The sequence below is a fragment of the Harmonia axyridis genome, chromosome 1 (genome assembly GCF_914767665.1).
Source record: "Harmonia axyridis chromosome 1, icHarAxyr1.1, whole genome shotgun sequence".
NCBI classification, from domain to species: Eukaryota; Metazoa; Arthropoda; class Insecta; order Coleoptera; family Coccinellidae; genus Harmonia; species Harmonia axyridis.
In genome coordinates, this window is record NC_059501.1 from 63,518,267 (window position 1) to 63,533,637 (window position 15,371).

General features: G+C 35.4%; 1 protein-coding gene across 6 annotated transcripts in view; it reads left to right on the plus strand.

The window, feature by feature from the left end:
• LOC123685720 (RNA-binding protein Pasilla) overlaps positions 1–15,371 on the plus strand; it is a 210,864-nt gene that overhangs the window by 133,460 nt on the left and 62,033 nt on the right. For all 6 annotated transcript variants that reach the window (XM_045625597.1, XM_045625554.1, XM_045625562.1 and 3 more), the window contains one exon: positions 8,571–8,717. In XM_045625597.1, coding sequence (XP_045481553.1) covers positions 8,571–8,717 — 147 coding nt within the window. The remainder of the gene's footprint in view (positions 1–8,570; positions 8,718–15,371) is intronic.

Genomic DNA, 15,371 nt, shown 5'->3' on the forward strand with positions numbered 1-15,371 from the left:
TGTAGATATAAACAGAATATGACCCCTATTCCTGCTCTAATACGTATAATAGGTGATGCATCCAGTACGACATACTTGAAATGAACGTCGCTCGAGAACAATACATCCTGCATTTGAATAGCCTTCAATTGAATTGTATTCGACGATCCAGAATTTCAATCCCCACAACTGCTACTGGCTTGAGCATGGCGGACGATTTTGCTCTCATTACTTGTATATATTTCATATCTATGGAACGTATTTGTGCTAATGAGATCATACAGTTCATGTAAAAATGTTGAGGAACTGGAGTCGAGTGTTGTTAGGGCTTCGTATTATTAACAATTAGTAGGTTGATAATTAGTAGAAGATTTGAATGAAATGCGTGTTTGTCGTTTTATGATTCGCTTATTAAAATATGTTCATTTGAGATACATAATAATTTAACGTCTGTATATTTACATATAAAATTAATTTTCACGGTATTCAGACAATTTTTCAGTTCTAGAAAAAGTACCTCCCCGAACAGGACTCTCTGGAAAGATATGTCGCTGATTCTTCACTTCTTGGGGCACTAGAGTGAATTGTCTGATCATGTAATATTTTATTTTATATAGTAGGTATTAGTCAAAAGTGGTAAAGGATTGCTTCCAAAGGCCACTATGATGATGGCTCTTCCCTAGGAAAAGCTTAAGACTGGCACAGAAACATTTTTTATTGGCATAATTCCACCTGCTAGAGTAGAACTCATTTCTTTACTGGAGGTGAATTATACTAAGATGAAGCAGTAAAAGGCTAATGCCCTAACTTCAAAAGAGATAGAAGTTCAAAGTACGATATTACAATCGTAATAAAGAACTTGTAAATATAAGTCGTAGATAAAACGTGTTAATCTTATACTTAATTTAAAATGAAGAATTCCTAAGAATCTGGAAGATATAAACACAAATTTCTCATCTGATTTTTGAGCCTTCAATTTCAAAACATAAACATTAATTAGAGGGGGTTGATTGTTTTCTCTTGAATTATTTCGAAAGTTTATAATTATCATATAAATGACCGATTTTTTTCAAATCAATGAACCATGTGATTGACCAGATTGCACATCTTTATGCGCAATAAAATCATTGTTTTGAAACTTATAATAAAACGCTTCGCTTTATCAATTACGATGGTACCTGTATTGAATTCACTTACATGTAACAAAATAATTCAGGCAATAGATTGTAGTAGGCGGAATTGATTTCTCAATATTTTCCTGGTTGATCTAAGTGTGTGGTGAGATGGATATTCACGGGATGCGAACAATCAATTCTATTAATGAAAGTTCTATGATAATAAAAGTATACAATTCCCTTCTTCAGAAGTCGGTGATCGTGTTTAAATAAAATAATTTGTGGTTTCACTTTTTCCATTTAAACTAAACCTTTGAACTGTTGAAGATTTGAGGAAAGTTAACAATAATCTGAGAGCAACTATACTTTGTTACTTCAAATTTCTTGGAGATATTTGGTTCTCAATATTGTTTTAAAATGAAGCAGTCACTCAGTAAGTATTATACATTGAATACGTTTTGAGTTCGGATACTTTTCGATACTCGTACAAATTTCATTCTACCAATTCTGTACGTTAACCTCACTTTACCAAGGTAAAGAAACCGTGTTAAGGGCGATAGAGCGATTATAGCAATCTTTCAACTATTCGATACCATTTTTGTAGTACGATTTGTCTTTCGCTTTAAAATAGGCCTCAGTTTCGGTGATTACTTCTTCATTGGCGCTAAATTTCTTTCCAGCGAGCATTCTTTTGAGGTCTGAGAACAGGAAAAAGTCGCTGGGAGCCAGATCTGGCCAATACGATGGATGCAGAAGCAATTCGAAGATCAATTCATGCAATTTTGCCATTGTTTTCATTGAATTGTGACACGGCGCATTGTCTTGATGAAACAGCATTTTTTTAATGATTTCATCCTTCAAACGATCCAATAACGCTATATAATAATCGATGTTGATGGTCTGGCCCTTTTGGAGGGCATTGTCTTGATGAAACAGTCCTTTTTTCTTCAGATGGTGCCGTTTTTAACGATTTCATTCTTTAAACAGTTTAAACGATTCAATAACGCTATAAAATAATCGCTGTTGATGGTCTGGCCTTATTGGAGGTAATCAATGAATATTATACCTTGCGCATTCCAGAATACTGATGCCAATAACCAGCTGACTGCTGTGTTTATTCTCGCTTTGGATTCGGTTCATCGTGTGCAGTCCACTCAGCTGACTGTCGATTGGACTCCGGAGTGAAATGATGGAACCCTGTTTCATCCATTGTCACATATCGACGCAAATATCCAGGTTTATTGCACTTAAACAGCTTCAAACACTGTTCAGAATCATTAACACGTTGTTGCTTTTGATCGATTGTGAGCTCGCGCGGCACCCATTTTGCTCACGGCTTTCTCATGTACAAATTCTCGTGAATGATATGATGTACACGTTCAGATGATATCTTCACAATGTCTGCTATCTCGATCAACTTCACTTTACGGTCATTCAATATTATTTTGTGGACTTTTTTAATTTTTTCGTCGGTGACAGCCTCTTTTGGGCGTCCACTGCGTTCGCCGTCTTCGGTGCTCATTTCACCACGTTTAAACGTAGCATACTTACCAATCAATGTTCGTTGATTTTTCTGGTGCAGACCCCGGAAACTCTACATCAAGCCAAGATTTTGCATCAACTGTATTTTTTCCCTTCGAAAAGCAATATTTTATCAGCTCACGAAATTCTTTTTTTTTTCCATCTTTTTTCAAATAACAAAAGTAGCACTCACAACGCAACTTCTCACAAACTAATGGTCGGACTGCTGTCAAATTAAGACACGTATAGTTTGAAGGTTGGTACCATCGAGATAGAATAGAGAGGAGACGACATCACGTGACTTGTTGCGGTATTTGGCTGTAGTTCTCAGTGAACTTTTGACCAATAACATTTCATAGTAGTGATAAGATCCGTATTCACAATTTTTGCATATCTGCATATACATCTTCACCATACTCTAAACATATTAAAATGGCAGAATATGTTGTATATTATTTGAAACAAAAATTGTTTTTGAACAATGCTCAAACTGCTTAAAAAGTGGCGAATACGGTTTATTTTTGTATTCCTTCGTGAAAGTTCACTTGATCCGACCCTGATCTTTCTCCAATTTTAGTAATAGAACCCCCCGCCTACTGCCCCTACTGGTCACCTTTTTTCTAGCCCGATAACAGCTCATAGCGTCTCCTTCTATTCTAACTAACTAAAAATCATATGGATTTAATACTAGCACCGCCATCTGTGCTTCAGACTGGGGACTTTTCAATTGGCCTTATAGTTCGTATAACAAAAAAGACCGTCACGAAATTATTGAAAGGCGATCTGCACTGAACTCTATTGTCTCTATTGATTCAAATCAAACCCCCAATTAGATAAGCGTTATGAGATTTAAGTCGTTAGTTTCGTATACATGTTTTAATTATTCATTAACGAATCTAATAATCTCTCAATAAGGCCACCGAATACACTTGACATCAGGACAGATGTACTCCTCATATTTAATGACGCTGATATCGATCATTATTGGTTCGTATTTCGTGGTCATTACATTTGACGCAGTTGAACCTCAAGCAATAAGTGTATTTTGAACTGATTGATGACTGAATAATTATTTGATCCGATAGTTAAAGGGTACTCTCGCTTCAGACATCTATGTTTTGTGGAATGGCCTGTTATCAAATTCAATTATACAAACCGGCAAAATAATGGGATAGATAATACAAAATCTCAACGAAGTTAGTAGTTCATTTCCTCTTGAACCCTTCGGCGGATTTTAGCATCCGGATCCTTCGAATTGTAAAGCTTGATTCTTCGGGAACATAACTGTCAGATGTTGCTTCGTCTTTTCTGAAAATTTCCAATTTTTATTATTTGCGATATTTTACTTTGGAGAGAATATACAGCACTTCATATGATTCATATGATAAAGTTTTGAATCGCAAAGCTCTTGAAGTTTATGTCAATTGATACACTGAACAAAAAGTGTATATTAATTCCATGAAAAAGTGAATTATATCAATGAATTCTGTTATAATTTTTCAACTGATGAACAGAGACATTAAAACAATTAAAATCGTCCATCATATTGATTAATTGTTTTCATTGAATCAAAGAACTTCCATTGAACTAATGAAACGTTCATTATCCGATTGGTTATACTTTGAATCAACAATGTATTACAGTTCATTCAATTTGTTGGTAAAATAATGTAATTAATGAAGTATATAAAGTGATGTAATATGCAGGGTGAGTTTTTGACTTGTAGGTACATATATTTTCTTGAGGTCATAAGAAACACTTTTTCCTTTACTATTTTTTCCGATTCGTTTTTTTTTCCTGACTCAGTTCTGAAGCTAACAGGTTTTTGATGAAATTTTATTACATTTTTTATGGATTTTCAACAGCCTGTATCTTTTCAACCGAGCCGAATCGGAAAAAAAGGGTAAAGGAAAAGTGTTTCCTTTGACCTCAGGAACCTGCGGTTGAAATATATCTACAAGTTAAAGACTCACCCTGTGTTATGTATGTCTAATAAACAAAGATCTTCTACCCAATCAATATTTCATCGATACAATGAACACTCAACAGCAACTTCAAAATCGTGATATTGAAGAACAGGGTTTCATATAACAATGATTCTATTCATTGATATGATTGCATAACATAAAAAAAATATATTTTTGGCCATTTTTTACATAGTACAGTTTTTTGGTGCCCCCTGTGTAATTCCAAACAATGTGAGATTGATTGTAGCTCTAGTGATAAAGTGACAAAATAAAAGGAAGAATACGCAATTTTTACATGTCCCCAACATGGTTAGATTACGTTGTCGGATTATGATATATTTTCAAATCCTCACTTTTACTATATCATTATGAATGTATATTTCATAGAATGAAATATATTTATTTGAGTGATTCCCTATTAAATATGCAAATTTGAATATTTGGAATCCGATATTTTTCCTAATTGTCGAATTTATAATAAGCCCAATATTTATTATTTTCTGTATCTACCAGCTCCAAGGTTTGGCACTTTGGCTCTCCTAGTGTCATCGGTGGTTTCACGTTGTTTGGCGCGCTTGAAGCTTATTTCTGAATTTCTGATATATTCAAGTATTTATTAGAGTATTTTGAGTTAATATTAAATGTTGATTCATTATGGGATATGAGAAGTGCGTTCTTTGTGGAGAAACTCGCGAATTGAGTGATATATCGAATCACTGATATGTTTTCATTTCCGCGCGCTTCATGTCAAATTTGATAGTTCATGTTGAAGACAAAATTTGCTCACTGAAAATGACATTATATATGCTCCCTTTATCTATGTTATGTTACTCTGAGGGTGGAACCTGATATATTTGTTTCAGTATCATTATACTGAAACAAATATATCAGCGCTCAATTGTAATAGAGCTTCCGCTCCGTGGTGGAACACCCTGTAAAAGTTTATATTCATGAATGAGGCGTGCTCAAAAATTCTTTGCTTCACGTCAATGTCCAGTACTCAAGTACTTGAGATTTTAAAACTACTACTTGACTTGAACTTGTGTTGAATCAAGTCAAGAAGATTGAATATCGAGTCAAGCTGTAAATCCTTATAAATACTGCTAAATACTACTAATAAATAAAAATATGAACTTCCGTCAAGTAAAGACCGAAGCAATCAAATATTGAATAAATCAACTATTTCAACAATTCTATCTCCATCGTTGGATGAGCCGTGGCTATTGCAAATAATCTTAATGATGATGATGAGATGAGCACCTGATGCAAAGAACATTGAATATAAAACTAATCGATACCGATCGAACTAACTGTGAACTTCTATCGATTCACGGTGTGTGCACAGCAAATAATTGCGTAATGCGGCAATACGTAACGTTACTTAAGCAGATACTTCTCAACAGACTGGTGAGTTTCTAGTTCAAGATCATGGCCTTACGAAAGCGAAATTCAGGTAAGCGGAGCATAAATCTGGTGAACCTGCTGTATACATTCGTTTAATGGGCTAGACGAGATCTTTCATGGTATATCTTTCGCTCTCGATGCGGTCCATTCACCCAGCTATTACTTCATGTATATGATTTGATAGCGCAATCGACATCATCAGGGGTGCCTTCATCGTTGCTTTGTTTCTAGGGAGGGGGTTTGTTTTTCGGATATGCTCGAGAACTAAAATAGGAATATCAGAGATGTTGCTTCATTTATGTATGAACTTTTGACTTCTGATTGGTGTTCAGATCCGAAGGCTGATTTGAGTACTAGGCATAATTTTTCCGAAATTCGAGGCTTTATTGTGAAAAACTGGTTAAACATTTATGATTCAAGGTATTCTCCATCGCTGGCAACTATACTTTCTCCTATCTTTCGGGCAGCGTACGAATCCCGCGTTGAAAAAACGGGTCATCTTTTTAAACGATCCACGAATCGATTAAATTTTTTACTTCTTCATAAGACCAGAAGTGCTGGTCAGCCAGGCCGTGTGTCATTGATCGAAACAAGTTATTCATTTATTTATTTATTTATTTATTTATATAAGCAGGAATACATACAGGTGATGATCACCCAACACAGTATCCACTATTTGGAATCTCAAAGTGTGCTTAATTGCTTGATTAACTTAATTGCAAAACAAAAATATATAGATACACATATAATATAATGAAACAGTATGAATAAAAAAGGAAAACCAATTATTGTGAGACAATAATAAAAAAAAGAACAATGATATATATTGAAACAGCAATGAAAATGATCAAAAAAAAAAAAAAATCTCACTGACTCAAATACAACCTTTTGAGTCTCTGTTTGATTGAATTCTGACTCACATGGAATAAATCTATATCACCTAAATAGTTACAGCATCGCATCATCCTGCAGAGAGGTGAATTCATCGCGCTATTAGTTATAGTCCTAGGTAGCAAAGTTACCTTCCCAATTCAACATTTCCAAGTATGTCTTGACCACTTTCGCAACATGGGGTCGAGCATTGTCATGCTGTGAAATCACTTCATCATGTCTCACGTTATATTGCGGCTGTTTGTCTTTCAATGCTCGGCTCAAACGCATTAACTGCGTTCGATAACGATCGCCTGTGATTGTTTCAGTACTGAGCAATACTGAGCAAGATGAAACGTGAATATTCGGTTTGGCCGTCGACGGGGAAGCTTGTCTGGGATATCGGCATGATTTTCTGCGCTTGGGATTATCATAATGAACCCATTTTTCCTCTCCAGTCACAATGCGATGCTGATATAACTTCCGTCTGTTCACAAGCAAATAAAGGCCATTTAACATTTCTCGGCTTCAACTCGTACGGCAGCCAATTTTCTTGTTTCTGAATCATTCCCATGACTTTCAGACGTTTTGAAATGTGTTGTTGTGTCACTCCCAATGTTCCTGCCAATTCTTGTTGCGTTTAACATGAGTCTTGATCGAGTAATGTCTCCAATTCTTTATCTTCGGAAACCTTCTCTCTTCCACCGCCATGCTGGTGTTCGACGTCAAAATCACCGTTCTTGAAACGTTGAAACCACTCTCGGCACGTTCTTTCACTAATAGCGGCCTCACCATAGGTATTTGGAGAATTCGATGAGTCTCAGCCGCGGATTTCTTCATATTGAAGCAGAAAATTAAAACCTCCTGCAAATGACGAGGATTTGGCTCATAAGCTGACATGTTTAATCGAGAATAACTTTATGATGCAGATACAAATCGATTAATATTTCGATGGCGTTATGTTTACAAGTACCTAAGCTTATTGTATGACATCCGCGATTTATTCTTTTCGACTACCATTTACCGCTACAGCCATCTATTGCAAAACGGCGGAAGCAAAGTCGTACATATTAAGAATTACAAAATAATATAATAATAAACCTTCTGTACGAGTATTTTTTCACTATTCCATTGAAGTTTTATAGAAATGAGTAAAATATTTCCATAAATATCGTTTAGTGATTTTTGCATTGAAAAATATTGGTTGACAGAACTGTTTTCTGTATATCACAAACAGTGGCGATGCCCTAATATTCTGCTGGCCCCCCTAAAATGTGACATATCAAAGCTAAAAATTAGCAGAACTATTGTTTCGCTTCATTTTGGCCCCCCCTGTTTTCGGGAGCTGGCGTCGCCACTGATCACAAATATGACAGATAATAGATTGATCCACAGAATTAGAGAAGTGATTACTTCAACATTGAGTATAAATCAGAACCCAATATGGACACAAATACAGAGTGTTTATGATTGACTGTAACATCCCAATTGGCTGGATTTAAAAAAAAATTGTGCAAAGTGTTCATATTTATAGTAGATTTGGATTTATAAATCCTGCCAAATGTTATGTTACAACCATTTATAAAGACCCTGTATTTCGTACTCTCCATTGAACCGTAGATTGACTTTTCTTTTAGATTAAACCTTAAGACTAGTAATCCAATCAACCATCAGTAAGCCAAGTGACTCATCCAATGAATTCTATTATTTTCAGGAGGAGATGGGACACATCACTTCAAAGTATTGGTCCCCAGCACGGCAGCAGGTGCCATTATCGGTAAAGGAGGCGAAACTATAGCCCAACTACAGAAAGATACGGGAGCCCGCGTCAAAATGTCAAAATCGCACGACTTCTATCCAGGTGAGTTTGTTAAGTTAAATGTCGAGCCGGTTTTATCGATCCACTCTATAATTCCGTATACATAATTCATAGGTCGAACGCCCAACCAGTTTTCGATAATATCGACAATTAAAAAATCGTTCCACACTTCTGATGGGTTTTAAACTCAACAGTAGATCACAGATTATTTATATTCATATACAGGGTATCCGAGAAAATGTGGTAAATCTCTCGGATTCAGATAAAACAGAAAAAAATAAGATGACAAGTTTCCATTTTTTTTCCTAGCTGCTCTCCCTACGGAGATACGGCCTCCTAAATGACGTCACTGGAAATCCATTTTACTGGAATAAATTTCAAACTACTTAATATAATTCAAAGAAAATTTGATATGACGAACAGTAGTAAGGACCTCTTAAAATACAGCCCTTAAATATAAATTAGCTCTTTTAGCTTTTTTCATCTTCGTTTTCAACATGTCCTACGAAATTTTGCGAAACGTCATCGTCAAAATCAGTTAAATCCTCTTTCATTTTCTGAATGATTGTAGAATCATTCGTCGGTGTTTTATTAAATTTTCTTAAAAAGCTCTTAATAACTCCCCAAACCAGTTCTATTGATGAGATGTGGAAGATTAGCACAACTCCCACCAATAAAAGCGACCAAATATCCACGCTAGAGAACGTCTACTATTTCGAGCAATGAAAGTGATCAAATCGACACATACTATTTCGATAGACAAGTAACTATCATACTGGAATTCATTCAAAATTACTGGTGAGAAATAAAAAGAAAATATCATTCAGACAACTAACTCAAACCGAGTAAAAATGCTCATTTCTTTAATTCCCCTACGGACCGCACTGGTATATGCGAATCATAGGAAAAATAATCAAGAAGTGATAGATGTACGCAACTGCAGCCAATGAAAGTAATCAAACCGTCACCCGTCCAAAATATGGACTATTTTAGCCAATAGAAACAACCAAATCGACATATCCTGATTACAGAGACAATCTGCCGAATGACCTGCTGGAAACTTAGACAACCGTTATATAATCGAAATTTACTGGATTCCTCCAAGTTAATATACATACTATACATTCGTTTATGAAATACATGGTATTTCATGCATTTTTTCAAAAACTCAACTGATAATATTCATAAATTTTCGTAAGTAATTGCACAAGTGCATCAAAACTACCGATAATTTTGCATTTCCACCTACGGTGTCGGGCTCTTTCTTCCAAAATGAAAATGACCGAATGCAGTTTTTCGAAGAAAACACGCTGGAATGCGAAATTATCCGGTCATTTTGATGCACGAGTATAATTAACCATATTCACCGTCGCCATATTGTTTTGCGACAATACCAACTACCCAGTGTTCCCAACGGAGAAATTTTGAGTTTACTAGAAAAATACCGCTAATATCAAAAATACTATCAGCCATAGAGACTATTCTTCCACTGACTATTTCCAAAAATGAAGCGAAGCCTTCATTTATACACTCGGCCACAATTAATTTGTTCAGAAAACCACCTTTCACTAATGTTTTTATTTCCAAAAGGTGAAATTTTTGCAAAATATTGTCCCAAACAAGCTTATCTGACGTAGCAGCCAGAAAAGGTATACATAAACTTCACTTAGAAACTTTATATTGTGGAATTTTTCTAGTAAACTCAATATTTCTTCGTTGGGAACACTGGGTAGTTGGTATTGTCGCATAACAATATGGCGACGGTGAATATGGTCAATTCGGGGGAATATTTCCCGAATAAACTGTTAACTTGTCAAAGTGACATAGATTCCATAGATGCCATAGATTCGAATTGTGTAAGATTCATTGAAACTATGCATCTATGAACAGAACAATTATCGCAGTGCTGTTTCGCTTCCTACAATTCAATTATCGCTGTAATTTTCGAAAATTGTTCTAAATATAGAGTAGAGTACCTACATGTTTGGAAATAATTGATTTACTTAGTGATTCTCGCGTAAAAATCGTCGAAAAAAATAAAGACGTCATGCGTCGCTGTCATGTTTTTTTTTTTCATTTTGAATTGAAAGAATAAATCAAGCGATTTCCGCACATAATCGAAATGACCTATGAGAACTCAAGCTATTAGTCACATTCAAGAGGTAAACCATAAGCTAGATATTAAGACGAGTGATTGTTTATTCTGAACCTTATTCCAAATACCGTAACTCGTGAATACCTAGTCAGAAATAGAGTTTTGCGTTCAGTTATTTCAACTGAATGAGGTCCGGCATATTCACCCACATTCTTACATATTTTTATTTTCTATGGAAAATATCATTCATTTCACTCGATTCATATGTTAAGTTCATTGGACTGATTTGATTTTTTCTGTAATTATCACCAAAGTCGCTAAATCTAACCGAAAAAATTGTTATTCATACAGAAGGATGATAAAGTGCTTTTTTGCAATATAGAACAATAGAAACAGTTAAAGCAGCAAAAAAGATCCTATTGTTGAAATATAATAACGAATACTCAATATTTTAGATGTGTTTTTCATTTCAAAATTCATTCGATGTCAGGATTGAAGATGCCCAGAAACTTCTACAAATGTCTCCTGAAACCCTAATCTTCTCAGACGTTCAACAAAAACCGCTTAGATAATGGACTGATCAATTCAAGAGAATATGTTAATCCTGGTCAGAATCTGAATTTATCCATGATTGTATCACAACTGATCTCAATTTTTGGAAGCTTTTATACCTGAGGACACATTTTTCCCATGTCACATGTCGATTTGAAAAACAAATCTTAATTCATACGCCAATCATTTTGTCAAGTAGAAGGGTTTGACAGTTCACTCAATAAATCCCAGGCCTATGCAGTAAAAACACAATTTTTCTTAAAAATTCTAATTTATTCGTAACACTCACCTTCGAGAGGAACTCATGTACTTCAACGCTCCTGACTTTTTAATACTTTTTCTGTAAAAAGATTCGTCTTTGCTTTCGAAATAGCAATTTTTTTAAGTCTGCAAAAAGCCAGTAATCACTGGGGATCAGATCTGGAGAATAAGCTGGCTGATCAAATAGTGGGAAGCGCAATTCGTTCCATTTGATCATAGTTTTCATCGATTTTTGACAAGGAGTATTGTCTTGCTGAAAGAGATTTCTTTTTCTGCATTAAAGGACGTTTTTTCTTCATTCCAAATCAAATAAACCGTGAAAGTGAGTGATTATACAATTTTCCTCTCGAAAGTTCATTACCGAAAAAATAAACCACAATCAGCTTCTCTGTTAATTTTCGAACATTAAAAATAATTGGGAAAAAACGGAGCATCCAACAAAACGTCCTCAATTCATCATATTCTTCCAGCCTTGTCTTCCGGCCACCCTTTCTCACGATGCCCCCTTATTGCCCTTTGTCGAGGCAGCTGGGCGCGAAACAACACATATCTTCGCGATTGCTTCATTTTTCACGGAAGAGGAAATTGTAGTTGATGAAAGTGATATTTCCAGCAATTCATTTGGACCAGGGAATTTATTGCCTAATAGTACTTTCCAATTAACCCTGGTACTTGGCGAATCATCTATGAAACCAGAATGTGTCGATTGGGTTGTTTCTATTGGCTAAAATAGTCCACGTTCCGGTCTGGGGCCATTTTGGTTACTTTTATTGGCTGCAGTTGAGTGCATCAACCACTTTTTAATAATCTTTTTCTGATTCATGTAGACCAGTGTGGTTCGCAGGGGGATTAATGAAATGAGCATTTTCACTCGGTTTAAGTTCGTTGCTTGAATGATTTTTTGTTTTTATATTGATGGAGTATATTTAAAGTAACTTAAAGTATGACAGAATATTTCTAATATTTAAAGGTTTTCCAAGTTCCAAGAAATTGATCAAGGAGCAGGGAATTTATGGTCTTACCAGTACTTCTGAATAAATTCCATTATGAAAGTTGATTGTCAATCAAAATGGTATGTGTCGATTTGGTTACTTTCATTGCTCTAAAAAGTACACGTTTCTCAGTGGGTTATTTGGTCGGTCTTATTGATGGGAGTTGTGCTTATCTTCCACATCTTATCAATAGAACTGGTTTGGGGAGTTATTAAGAGCTTTTTGAGAAAACTTAATGAAACACCGAAGAATGATTCTACCGTCATCCAGAAAATGAGAGAGGATTTAATTGATTTTGACGATGACGTTTTGCAAAATTCCGTAGCGTTAAAACTAAAGATGAATATTTTGCGATCAAATCTATTCCTCCAGTTACTTCCAAAGTCGGTGATAATATGTCGAGGAGTATTGTCTTGATGAAAGATATATATTTTTTGCATTCGCGGACGTTTTTTCTCCATTCCAAATCAAATAAATCGTGAAAGTGAGTGATTATACAATTTTCCTCTCGAAGGTTCATCACCAAAAAAATAAACCACAATCAGCTTCTCTGTTAATTTTCGAACATTAAAAATAATTGGAAAAAAACGGAGCATCCAACAAAGCGGCCTCAATTCATCATATTCTTCAAGCCTTGTCTTCCAGCCACCCTTTCTCACGATGCCCCCTTATTGTTGTCGAGGCAGCTGGGCGCGAAACAACACATCTCTTCGCGATTGCTTCATTTTTCACGGAAGAGGAAATCGTAGTTGATGAAAGTGATATTTTCGCCTCAAGCCCATCCGAGGGTTTACTTTGGAAAATTAAAAATAGTAATTCGCGGGATAACAAAAGGTGCCGGCCTCTTCAACACTTTACTCTGAGAGAGAGAACAAAGAGAAGACAGTAGAAGGAAAAACGAAAGATTGATTTTCTCCAGAGGCACGTCCAATATCATGACGTTGTTTGTTTAAGCTTATGGTATCATATGAGGATTTAACATACGGGCTTTCCAAAACTCCATGGCTTTCAAGAGGATTCTGCACAATAAATAAAAGAATTGAAATTCGACAGATTTCTCAAATTATCTCAAACCAATCGTTGATGAAAAGTGGATATTTTCTATTCGTACAAATATTTATGGAAAAATGGCAATCAAAAAAGTAGAATTTAGAGAGGTCAAAATGCAATTAATAATAATAAAAAAGTTTATTTCGGTTAAATAAACAAATTACATTACACTGTGTCCGTTAAGTATGGAACGAATCCATTTTTAGCTAACCAGACCATTTTAAGAAATAATCCTGAAACACGTCGATTTTTGATTCTAATTTACCGTATTTTAAAATAAAAATCTAATATACAGGGTGAATTACTTCCGAGTAATGACGTCACCGTCATTTTTTTAAATGGAACGCCCCTAAATTGTCTGAATTTTCCGATTACTCTAGCTGTGCTGATTCCAAAAATGTATCACATGTTGATTCCAATTGGTACAGGGTGGACAAAAATTCAATAGTTCATTCTGTTACAACGTGTTTCAGGATTATTTCTTAAAATGGTCTATTTACCTAAAAATGAATTTGTTCCATACTTTACGGACACAGTGTATAAAGATATTACAACCAGTGCCGAGTGTGTGACATTAAATTAATAATTATTCTGAGATCGTCCATTGAGAAATTTAAATTAAAAAGAATGTTCCAGAGAAAAGGTGGCTCTGATAAAAAGTGATAGCTGAGGTTGAAGATGAGTTTTTTTTACGGAAAATGTATTGAAGAGTTACAATATCATTGGAGTACATTTATTACTCGAGAAGTAAGTTGCCGAAGAAAGTCGATTTTTGGAGAAAAATGTGTTTTTACCTCTAGGACTTTCGAATGGAGTGTTATTATGTAGATGCAGATACTATAGTATAAAGCATTGAAAAGGTTGTACATCACACTCTCAGAGTCCTACATATATGTAGGGTTTTATTATCGTTGTCTAGAGGTTTATATAAAAAGGCCGCCGGTACTAAACTATTGTTTATTTACACTATGTACAATTCAACGTCAATTGAATGTACAGCCACTGAACTTTCGTCTATTGTCTGATTATTCGAGTAGATCCGTCTATATCTAACGTCGAATTATCTAACTAGCTGCGTCTAATATATTTTACGTCGAATCATATGCGTCTATCACGTCGAATTCTTACTATGTCCGTCTATTCTCTAACGTCGAATACTAACTATCTGCGTCTATTCTCCAACGTCGAATACCACCCTCGTTCGTATGTATCGTACTCCAGTCTCAGTCTTCAGTCTCAAGTACCTCTTCCCCTTACGTCTCCCTATATCGATGAAAACTGCATGGTCCACCGTTTTAGGATAGATCGTGTAGTTTTCGTATAGTCAAGTCAGTAGCGTATCATTCAGTTGGGTGTTAAGAATTCGGATCCCACATATATCATGTACAACTTCTTTGATATTGGTATTATGTTTAATGAATGGCTTATACCGGGTGGTTCAAAAGTCCGGAAACGGTGAATTTAATTCGCGCACAGGTGAAAAATCGGAGTTCTGATAATGGGTCTTTAGTAATTTCGCCCGATGAATCGATAGGCCCATCAGATTTTGGACCCTAAAGGGCCTTATACGAGATATGAGGCCCACCTTTGAAATTTCAAATGCAAACCCATCTTTTTCATTGCAAATTCGGATTCAGCGGGAGATTTAACATCCGAATTGGTTGAAACAAAATTTTTTTCGTACATTTTTAGGCCCTATGCTGCTTTTTTTGTTCAGATCAGTATGCGAAAATTCATATTCTGATA